The following is a 12,240-nucleotide window of genomic DNA, read 5'->3' on the forward strand; positions in this document are numbered from 1 at the left end:
GATACTAGAATAGTAAGAGGGCACTAGTGTCTCCGAACCTTAGGACGAAAATATGCATTTGTCGATAGGTCGATTCCGTATCTCATTGGTGGTACAGTTACCGACTAAAAGTGTAATCACAGACTATCTTGTACTGCGTCTGTGCTAATATTCTATTTGAAATTCCATATTCAAAATTAGTTTTACTGGCAATCACTACAAACGCTGTAATCTTATTCTACAGTAAGTCGGTAACGTTGGGAATGACATTATAATGGTACGGGAGTTTTACTGACTCTAAAGTTTTAAAATTCTGGAACCTGACACGAAAGGAAGCATTGGGTGATAGCATATATCCTGTATCTCGTATGCGATGTTAGCTTTATCTTATATACTCGTCTGTGTTAACATTCGTTAACACTCATGCATTATAAGAAAATTGAAACAACGTTATCGACGTTAGGTACTGGTACGTACTGGTTGCAGCTACGTTCAAGTCACTAAAGATGGCTGCCATGAGTGTGAGGAAAGGCGCCTTCGGTGCGTTCGAAATGAATGGGAGTGTAACCGAAGAACGGGTCGGCGACACGACGACAGGCCGGCCGGCACTTTGTATACCGCCGTCGCGTCGTGCGGACGCGTTGTTCGTCTTTCTTTCGTTCGTTTCTCTTTCATAAGAATTCTCTAATTCTCAAATATGACAGTTTTAATCGAAACTTTATTTAAAAATTCATATCTGATATCGCGCATTCTCGTCGTCGTTGGAAAAAGAATCATCGTTTAAAAGAAACTCGCGTAACCGACAAAGTTGTATCAGTCATCCAAAAAATGCGACTGGGAGAAAGGAGATTCGAATGATAATTGGGAAGTGAAGAGAAAAACAGTGTTATATATTTTCTAATAATAAAAGTGTACAGTGTGTTGAAAATAATCGCCACGTTAAACCTCAAAGTTTAGAAAATGGAGTTCCTACAATCATTGAAGGGAGTTTCGTCTTTTAATACCGCCAGAAATCCTTTGCTCGGCTGGATAACTGGCGGGAATGATCGTCCGATAAGCATCGCAAATTTGTGACGGTAGACCGGGTGTCTCGCGTTCAAGACGGCGCGGCGCAGTGTTTCCACTTTTCGGTTCAAGTGTTATGTGTGAATGTGTATTGCTTGATTTCATTTGAGAAATCATGCCGTTCGTGCTGCGAAGAGTGGAACCGCGTTTTTTGTGTCGCGGACACGTGCCGGCGGGATCGACGTCACAGGGTTGGCCGGTGGGCGCCGAATTGGAGGCGGTGGCGAATGGCGCGTTGACCACCTCGTTGAAGCAACTCGCGTCACTTCTCACCACCGCCGAGGACATCTTCGCCGAACTAACCGCCGAGTTGACCGCCGTTGCCGACAGGAGCAGCAAATTGCGCCAAAAGCTAGACAAGGTCGAAGAACGTCTCGCCATCGTCGACCCGAAGAAAGTACCAGTCCGTAAGTAACACTTGCTCCTCCGTACCTTTGCTTCTGCATTTCCGCTCGCTCTCTTATCGATGCAACCGGTGATCGAAAGCACAAGCGATTCGTTGTCCGACATGAGAAACCAACGAATGCCAGCGTAGTTGGTAAGAAGCATCTGGTCGAGGGATTCTTGGAATTTGTGGAAATACTTGCGATCGAAGATGGATCGAAAATACGTATGTGAAAAGTATATACTACACTCGTGGTTTGCAATATGTACGAACACACGAGAAATTTTATTTCAGAAACGTCGACGTTGAGACGGGAAGTTTAGTTATAGGTAAAAATTACAGCTGAACATTTATCGGACTTCGCTACACAATTTTAAATGTTAAGAAGATAAAAATAATTCGTCTGCACAAACACACATACACACACACAATATTAATAATGCGTCAAAATGCAATTTGAACGGCTATCGCAACATGATGAATATAGATCGAAAGTAGATACTATTCTGGAGAGTACATGCAATTCGAAGTACGCACTATTACACACGAAACTGACGAATATGTAGAGTTTACCAAAGACACGTCAGACTTTAACAGAGTATTTCTTTTCTCTTTTTTATAAAGGTTTAGAGTAAACAAGAAGTTTACTTGTGCGTAATTTGATCTAAATGTAAATTTGGTATAGTATCTATATGTAGTGATTCGCAAATGTAATTTCAACATTCAACATTTATATAGATATATATTGGGTATCTTACATGTATAAGACATCTTAAAATTTCATTCGCATGTATGTAACAAAACATGACTATCATAACTCTATTACTAAAATTTGAAAGCAATCTAAAAATCTATATGGATGTTACGACATATTTTGATTGGCGATTGAAAGTCAATTCTGAAAATTAAAATTAAATAGGATTTAGTCAGCTATCGAACTTAAATCGAGAATAAATTGAAAATGGTTTTATAATTACCGTTTTGAGGTTCATTCAGGCGCGAGAAGTTGATTCATCGTGAAAGATATTAGAATGCTCAATTCGAAATAGCGATAAGCGATGCTTTATGCTACGTACGTTCTGTGTATAGCATCGAATGGCTTTGAAGTTAAAGATCACTTCGGACTGCACTTTCATGCATAGATATCCTTTATCGAAGAAAAGTTTTAACGTTGAGAAGTGACGGATTCAATTTTACTAATACTAACGGACGATTTATATTTTAATAATCGGATAGTACCTCTTAAATCCCGCATTTTCACATACAACTATATTTGATACTTTTGCATAGAGAATAAAAAAATATATCGGTTAATGTATGAGGTATAAAAAATATGGGGTTCCACTTGAAAAAATATTACCGTTTTTGAAATCTCGTAAAAAAATTACCTCGTGAGAGAGTTGCTTCGTCACTACGTTTATTTCTAGAAATAGCGTAACTTTGATCTGAGAAGTTTTCTCATACAACAATAAATAAGATAAATATTTTGATTATTCCATTTAGCACATCTACATAAAGAATTTATGGTCGTGATATTAAAAAGAATTTATAGAGGTACGTGAATAAAAATATACTTTTTAGAACAGAATATTCCAAATAATAGCGTATATATGTAGTTATAACGTGCCTGCAATGTATTAGGACATTTCAATATTGCTTCTGCAATGAATTAAGTTTTGTATTTATATTATCTATTAGTTTCATACTATACAGAATTCGTTCTAACGTTGTTTCTTGTTTTTTGAATTAACTACTAAGTTTGGTTTATTTCGAGCTAATAGTTCGGTACCCGAAGATATTTAGACGTCATTAAATGCTTATACTTTTTGCAAAATTCTCAATACCTTGAGGTTTACAATGCCTTAAATAGTGCCTTGAAATATTATTTATTCGTTTAAAAGCAAAAAAGGAACTCTTGTGGAAGAAAAAGGAGTTTGAACGATTATGTATTTAACCGTTTATCCGTTGCTTAATCAATCAGAGTTAAATGTCTCTCATAACAGAGATGAACGAGGATATCTTATCACTGAATAAATTTATTAAACGAAAATGAATTTATTTCGACGTGCTTCGTTTCTCTAAATTCGCAAAATTAATTTAAAATTGCAGTACATTAATTTAATTAATTTGTAATAATTTTGGAGTACGTATCACACGTTACGAGACAATTGTACTTTCATTAATATGATTGGCAGTTTAAAATATAGTTACGAATCGAATCATGTTTGGATCATCTTTTCAATTAAATAATATGAGTCTTGGTACTTGTAATACTTGACCATTATTGCAAGCATAACCCTGATTTGAATATTAGAAATACAAATTTATCGATGATTAGGAACGTTGCAACAATCAATCGATGCTTTCTGCTATTATTGCACTGTATTTATGGAGAATTTAAAGTTGTCACATATAATATTTTTTTTAAATATTATAATATATAAAATACTTAAAGTACAGTACTTATTTTAATATTTGCCGAATAAAACAAGTCTCTGTTTAAGTTCTATTCTTTTAGATGTATCCAAACAGATATGAACTTGCATAAATATACGTAGTCTAATTATTACTGTATACAAACTAATTTTTTAATGACGATCGAGGAAAACAAGTAAAATTTTGCATAATTTTGTACATAGTTATTTGTTTAAAAAAAGAAACTGGCAAAAAATACATTTAAAACTTTCTTACGAACATCTCAAATAAACTCTTCAGATTTTTGCGTTTCAACACAAATGGAACGTATACATTTGAACGTGCATCCAAGAAGATGCAATAAGATATCGTTCCCTTCCGAACAACTCAAACCGATCGTATCTGAACTTTTTGCGTAATCGACTGCTCGTCTTCACAGATAACGTATCTTTGAATTTTAGAATAATTAAATGAATCGGAAATAATAAATTTCACAGAATTAATTCTCAAAGCAATTCTTAAAAAAAAAATAAAAATTTTTATTTCTACATAAATGTATTTTATGTAGAACTATATCACGACTGATCAACATTTTCTCGATCGTATTACAAATAATAGACCCCTATGTACAATATTCCATCCATATCTATATTAAATAATCGATACTAAAATCGCCATAGTACACGTTGGCTGTATACCAGGTCGAAGGAACATTTTTTCAACGTAAAGTTCAGCCATGTCGGAAGGCCGTGTCTTTATTATCCCAGGCAGAATCGTTGAAATGCTACAGAAAGAGGAAGGAAGGGGAGTGGGAAGAGAGAGAAAGAGAGCGGGTAGTCGTGCACAATGCACCAAAAGTGCACGGAGCCTGGTTCCTCTACCAAAGTCTCGCCAGCTCGTTCAGTATCCTTCGTCTATACTGGCACACTTTGTGAAAGCAATATTAATGAGATTGTAAAAAGAGCGTTAAATAAGATTATCAATTGATCATAATTAGAACCGTACGCATTCCACATGCACATTATAGCACATAGCCAGCTATATGACCTTTCTTGCATCCATTTCTATCATCGTTAACAATACGACGATGAGGTACAAAATCGGAGTTTTCAGAATATGCCCAAATTCGAAATGAGTTATAACGTTAGAAATGAGTTCTACCTTATAATTCGTTAAATTCTGTTACGAACAATTTTTAAGTTATCTATTTTTGAAAACAGACTTTATACTAGTAGATTTATTATTAGTGACATAGTAAACAGTGAAGTATACTGTGTACATACTTATAATAACAGCTCAACAGCATAGTTTTCTACAAGGATAACGTCTACTCATCAAAAGCAAAAAGTTTGTTCAGTTTTAATTATCATAATTCAATAGCGCGTGCATATTACTTTATTTGTGGAAGTTATTTTGCTGTTTATTTTATGAATTCTTCTATAATACCTCCTTACTGACTCAAGTTAGTGACCCTATCAGTTTTTGGCATTTTTTCTTGCTGAATTTACAATACACGATATTGTCTCATTCTTTCGTTATCATATTAATAATACTAATTAGTATCTCATAATATATAACAAATTTGACTATTCCATGGAAAATTCAAAACTGAATTTCGTAATGTTAAAATTTACTTGACTCAAATAATCCCTTCCTTGTTATGCTACGAATGCAACGAAAAATTTTTCCATTTTGAATTAATAACCGAATTTACAATCACATAATATCGCTTTTACCAAGTATACATTAGAATCGAAGGCAGTGATGCGCCGTCGTATTAGCTCGTCGTATTAGCATTCCATTCGCTGCGAATACATCACAGCAACACTACATCGACCGTTGCACTTCCTCGGTAATTTTCTTTCTTCCTACCTGCCGTCGCTGACGACTACGACGAAGACTACGAAGTGCAATCGCAAAGAAAGAGACTCGTTGATTTCACGGTTAGGCCGGGCCAAGCGACTCCAAGGAGAAAGATAAGAAAAGAGGCGATGGTCGAACACAGCAGTCGAGGTGGATGGATGGAGAAAGAAAAAGTGAAGAAAGAGGGGAGAGGGACCATGAAGTGGCCAGGCGAGGGGAGGGGAGAAAGGGATGTATCGTGGAGACCCACATTACGGGGAAAACGCTCCGGGTTACCTGGCGTACCGTGGGAAACGGATCTCGTTGCCGAAAGCGAGTTTCACCTGAGGAGAACGTAGGATTTACCTGGTGCTCATACCACGATCTTACAAAGAATCCCTTGTTCCGTTCGGCCGCCGCTCTACTCTCTTGCCGGGGATAAGACGAACGAGCTTCCGTCAGATAAAACACCGCTCCTGGGGAACGTTAACGACACCTCAGTCCCGTCAGTCGGTATAATGTCTAATTATCAGGGTTGCTTCCTGTTACATAATTGGGACGAAGAAATCCTCCGGTTGCTGAAATTTATCTACTATTGTTCGTCGATGCACTTTGATTTGCACCGGTAGCTATGAACGTAACTTGTAGCATACAACGTAAAGAAATCTGCATTTTATACCTCGATTTTTGAGTGTTTGTACAGGAAAATGTTTTCTTAATGACTTCTTAAGTATCTTTGAAAAATTGTTTAGAAGTCTTCGAATTTCATCATTGTTGTTCCTTAGTCGACGTATTTGGCTTTATAATTACTGATAGAAGTAGTTTTGCATTATAAGGACTCCAGATGAAACAGAATAGCTTTCAAAAGTAAAGTGAATCAATGAATATATACACGTTTTCAAAGACGATTTTTAGAGAAAGGAGTACAATAGATAAAATTGAGATTAGAATTAAAACACGATTGTAGCTACATTACATGATCAAATATTAGATTCTATGCAAAATTTTGTATATCATACTTCTATAAATTATTAATGATTGATCATTAATTTAATATATTTTTGTATAGGATTAAATTGAGTACGCGTCAACTTTTTAATTTTGTTTTTGATATTTTACACTCATTTGAAAGCATTAAAGAAATACAGTTTTGATTACACAATTGTTTTATAAATTAAAAAGTTAAGCCTAATGCCTTTTAACTTTACGATTTTAAAGATTTCTTTACATCATCTTTTATTAAGCTAGTCTTATCATAGTAGTCTATTTATTTATAATTCTTTTAAATAGAGTAATTTCCTTTAAAAACAATGTTTTATCCATCGGTTTTGATCATAAGAATAGGATGAATTTTTTAATCTTCTTTGTAAATGCAAATTCAAGCAAGAAGAAGAAGAGGAGGAGAAATACTAGATATTCGAAAATTCACAATTTCCACTTACAATTAATGATGTTTAACATTTTTTTCCATTTTCACGATCTCTCCTAATAACAAAAATGGCAGCTGGTTACAATGACTGTTGTACGTAATTATAGAATTTCATAAAGAAAAGGATATTTAGATTCTCGGTTGGTTTCGTAATTCTATTCGCGGTGAGACGTGAAGTTATGCACAGACAGCGTGAGGCAGTACCTCGAGACTGCCTCGATGCGCGCCAACGATTGTCGGTATTTTTTATCGAGATCAAATATGCCTCGCAGTTTCAGTTATGTACAGACACTGTGAGGCAGAACCGCGAGGCTTTCTCGCGAGGCGTGTCTTGTACTATCTGTACATATTTTAACAACTTTGTTAATAGCATTAATGTCCCAAATAATGTCGGCTTGTAGTTAATTAAAGATCCCTTTCTCCAATGGAACCTTTAATTAACCGTTATTTACATTTGCAAGCATCTGTGATGCAACTAAGGAGAAAAGGTAGCAAAAACGTACTTTCTGCTAGTTTCGGCTGGCGAAGCAACCAACGCAATATTTTTCTCTCTGAATATGAACGATAACCTCGACTTCGTCGTCACGCAATTCGCTCCTTCTCTGACTGGTATTCTCTCTCCTGAGCTCGCAAGAGACTCATCGAACCAAGGAAGCACGTGCTTTCGTTCCGCCACGTTTAGAGCGTGTCCTGTCCTCGAAATACGATCTACAGTGTAGATGTTATAAGTACGAAGCGCTCCTCCTGCTGCTTCCGTGTTCTCTTCTTCGTGTGGCTTATGTTGCTGCGCTCCGTCCATATTTTTTCTCCTTTTCCATTCTCTGCCCTTTATTCCTCGCTTGGCTACGATGGAAGAGCGTACACCCTCGATCGCGCTAGGTATTACCATATTACCGTTGGAGCATATCAGCCACGTATTACCATGCACGACTGTATTCAGCAACAGCCGGCGGCGTTTCTGTTCGTTGTGTTGCAACGCAGTACGCAAGGCCTACAGGCCGAGAGCTAGACGGCGCGGCGTAAATAACGTTCTACGGCTTCCATCGGCAAACAGCTGAGGCTTCTTCCTACGGTCAGGGCCCCTAACCCCGAGGGATCGCTCGAGTCGAGTCCTACAGGTCTCTCTGGATACGTCTTTCCAGAGACGTTCGTTAGAACAGAGGCGCGGGCTGCCTAAGCGGACAGCTGACTCGTCAGGTAGATACCACACCACCGTCTCTTCTCGCCCTACGGCCTCTCTTCTCCAAAGGCCACTCTCTTATACCCTTTAAATGCTCACGGACTCGGAAAAATGTTACTGTCTTGAAAAAGAGACAAAAGATGGGTAGACAAACGCATCGCGATATCTTGTTATCCAAGAGAACGCGCGTTTATAGGGCTCTTCAAATCAGTCGTGTAGATCCGTCGATGGACTCACTTCTGCGCACCAAGATAACCACGCTGTATATCTTTCCTCACGAACAGCTAAGTGATCGTTTTAATTGAACATCGCGTTGCGATTCATGATCGCGACAGTTTATCGTTACTTGTTTCGACTTTGACGCGAGGCAAGGAACGCACGCTGCCTTCAGCTGTTGACAATTACGTCTAACTTGTAAATTAAATCTTGATATATCGCCACGTCATAATTTCAATATGGCGTGGTACTACGTATTTCGCGTGCTTTGTTGTTCTTGAATAGGTAATTTTTTTTAATTGGAATAGTCGGAATGATTGGAACGTTTGAATGTACTTTCTTGGAAGAGTTTGTGCGGCCGATAAACAGCCTAGCCTATTATAAGTCAGCAGATACTTGCTAACTTCGAATATAAAGACCATAGCTGGAAAATATGATAAGATGGAAAGGGTTTATGTCTAAGCAAATCTATCAGCTTATTCTCTTCTTCAACTCTTTCATATTAGAATATTTATTCTTATACTTTTATCGCGAGAGATTTTTATATTATATTTAATAAACTAGGTTCGTCATAAGATCTCTATAATATGTATAGTGTGATTTGGTGTTCCTTATATTACATACTGTCGATAGATATTTTATAAGAGTACATAACAATGAATTTGACTGATATCGAAATCATTTACGATCCATTTTTAAAAGATCGATCTTTCCACCGTGAAGAATGGTTTTATTACAATTAGAACATAAATCCTATTTAGAGAAAAGAGATCAATTGCGAGATATATATTGTTTCTTTTATTTGGCATATTCTTTCTCACTTAACAAACGATTTATCTTATTAACCAACTATTTTGTAATCCTTTCATAGTTCTATAATCTTATAAGAACTGTAAAACTGTAAGAAGACTGTAAAAACTGTAAGAATAGGTTATTATGTTAAAACAATCTCGTTTACGAAATCTCGTATTATTTTAATAATTGTAAATTTTCATTCACATATTTCATCCGACAACGATATTTAGATCTAATACATTTTATAATATTTTGTCAAAAGTTACGAAATTTTTCTAAAACGTAAAAAGGAATAAATAAAAGCTTAAAAGGCAATAAAGTGGATATAGATTCGTTGATCTATTCGCTCGGCCGTTATCGATGTAATATTCACGTATTACGTCAGCCCACTCCATAACGATTGTTGATTAGTTCAATAAAAGAGTAACTGTTCATACATATGCTGGGAAGTTTGCTTTAAATGACTGCTATATTACATCAAGATCTCGTGATTTGTTCTTGAGACATTCAAAATGGCTAAATGGTTTTTTGATATTTTAAACTTCGTATATCGATTTTGAATTTTCCTACTTCTGATATTTACCATTTGTTACTTATACTATTTAATTGTGTTAATTGCAGTCTTCGTTCATACCAATTAAATTTTAAATATTCGATGAATATATAAATATCGTAGTATTCGCCAACGATGTTCAAATGTGATTCACAGAGGAATAGTTAATAACGAAAGCAAATGACTGTACGTATACAATAATGTCCTAACGTTCATGGAATTATCCTATGCCGGCTCTGGAAAGCATCGGCAACCTTGAACTTTCGCATAGGTAGGCATCCTCGCAAGAGATATTGTAAGGCCTGGTGAAATCGTGATTTATGTCTACCAAGAGAACATGATGTTTAAAGGGAAAAAGAGGCTGGTATAAATATGTCGTTCAGCTTGTTTGTCGGTTTCGAATTAGCATAAAGTTGCGTGTATCGTTCTATATTCTTTGCATCTTCTAATGATTTATTGTAGCACGATGTTCGATATTGGAAGACTATTTAAGCTCGATTGTTTAGTGACTACATGGACACAATTATGTAAGCATTTAAAACAAATTATACATTGTCATTGTAATTTAGATAATAGATATTTTTAAATCCCTTTTATCCAAATGCAGAATATCTCATACCAGTGTGCCACGGAACAATTGAAAATCACGATTGAAAATCATTATTCTATGATTCTAGACGATGACGTTTTATTATATGAATTAATGAACCTTATTGTACGTTATTTCATTTTATAATTTATTTATCGAATCTTCGTCATCTTTTTAATACCTATAATCATTACAAATTTGTTCTCAGAAAAGTCAGTAGGTGCATAATAAATTTCCAATAATAACGAATTTGTAGCTTTACTTCTTTTATTATCAAATCTCAATTCAAAATCAAGTTTAGTTACGTTAGGGGTTTCGGATTAATACTTTTAATTACACATCAATGTCCAGTTCTTTCATACTTTACCGATGTACGAGTCATAATAGGGATCGGCTTACCAGTCTATCGAATGTCTGGAAAATGAGGATCCGCGAAGACTCGGTTAGCTTGACGCAACGGAAAGAAATTAAACGCCACGCTCGGATGAAACGGAAATAGAAAGTTCTTAAGAAACTGACGCCGCTGATCGTGAACGTGGTGACTGGGAATATAAAACTCGTTCGACACAAACTTCATTCAACATTCCATACGGAGCAGTTTATAAGCTTAATTGCGGAAAAACGCGTTCAATCATCTCCAAAAGATGTAAACGTGAGTGAACGCCACCGACACGAGGCAATGAATGTGTATCTACGACATTACATAAGGATATGTCGTAATTATGTAGTCGTTATGTTTGCGTTATACGGTTTCAGGTGTTTCTATGATGGTAACACGATCGTGTTCAACGAAGCTACACACGTTTTGCGTAATTACCGTGCTGCGCTGCTAATATAACGTGTGCCCTCCGTCGATGGTGTTGCGGATCTTGGAGCAGCCTGCTAGGTGATATAGCATGATACTTCGCGGATTATTAATTTACATTAAATAAGCTGCCAGTCGAAATTCACGATACGTTAATGCAACCGAATGAGATGCTTTCAGTCGAGAATGGAATTGGTGGGTTATGAAATTAATACGCGTAGCTTTTATATAATATACATCCATTCATAGAAGTTTAAGTACATGCTTTAAACTTTATAATAATTGAACTTAGACACATATTTTGAAAAATGACACAATTTATTATACTTATCAAGCAGGAGACGCAAATTCGTTTCATTATATACAAGTTAATAGATTCTCATGAAAAGCGTGACACTAGTGGTTTTCTGTGAATATTGCAAAAAGTTAGAGAAACATTACCATGTTGTTTAATTTGATGAAAACCTCCTTTCGATTACTTTAAAATATGTTGCAAAGCTTATGTATAATTGAGAAAGGTTTTGTGCAGTACCATATTACGTTCCGCGACTTTATAAATATTTTTATGTATCCTTAACTAACTTTTAGTATCCATACATTTGGTGTTCTTAATTAAATTTTTATATACAGCCATTAATATAGGTTGATTATGAAAATTCAGTAGTACTTCACACGGACATTAAAATTAATATATGTAAATGTACCTATAATGAAAAAATGTAATATTTTGGATTTTATAAAAATACGCGCCTTAGGTTATTACTTAATATTTTCTCCTTAAAATTTTATTAAAAAAAAATTTTTAGCCTGAGTAGCATTCGGCTTTTTGAAACGCCAAGATGTAAATGTATTGATAATAGCATTGAAATACTATTATTCAATACAAAATAAAATCAGAATTTTCTATCTCTGGAAAATATAATCATATATGTCAATAATACATAATGAGATATTTCAGTTTTTCATCTTATTCAATAACCAAATTGA

General features: G+C 35.6%; 1 protein-coding gene across 3 annotated transcripts in view; it reads left to right on the forward strand.

The window, feature by feature from the left end:
• The first annotated feature begins 571 nt into the window (after positions 1-571).
• The window catches only part of LOC126866303 (serine-rich adhesin for platelets), a 219,830-nt gene continuing 208,161 nt past the window's right edge, over positions 572-12,240 (forward strand). The window contains exon 1 of one of the 3 annotated variants that reach the window (XM_050619730.1): positions 572-1,451. In XM_050619730.1, coding sequence (XP_050475687.1) covers positions 1,160-1,451 — 292 coding nt within the window. In that variant the 5' untranslated portion in view covers positions 572-1,159. The remainder of the gene's footprint in view (positions 1,452-12,240) is intronic. The other 2 variants (XM_050619721.1, XM_050619732.1) reach the window with 2 other exon arrangements.

Source organism: Bombus huntii, chromosome 1 (assembly GCF_024542735.1).
Source record: "Bombus huntii isolate Logan2020A chromosome 1, iyBomHunt1.1, whole genome shotgun sequence".
Lineage (NCBI taxonomy): Eukaryota > Metazoa > Arthropoda > Insecta > Hymenoptera > Apidae > Bombus > Bombus huntii.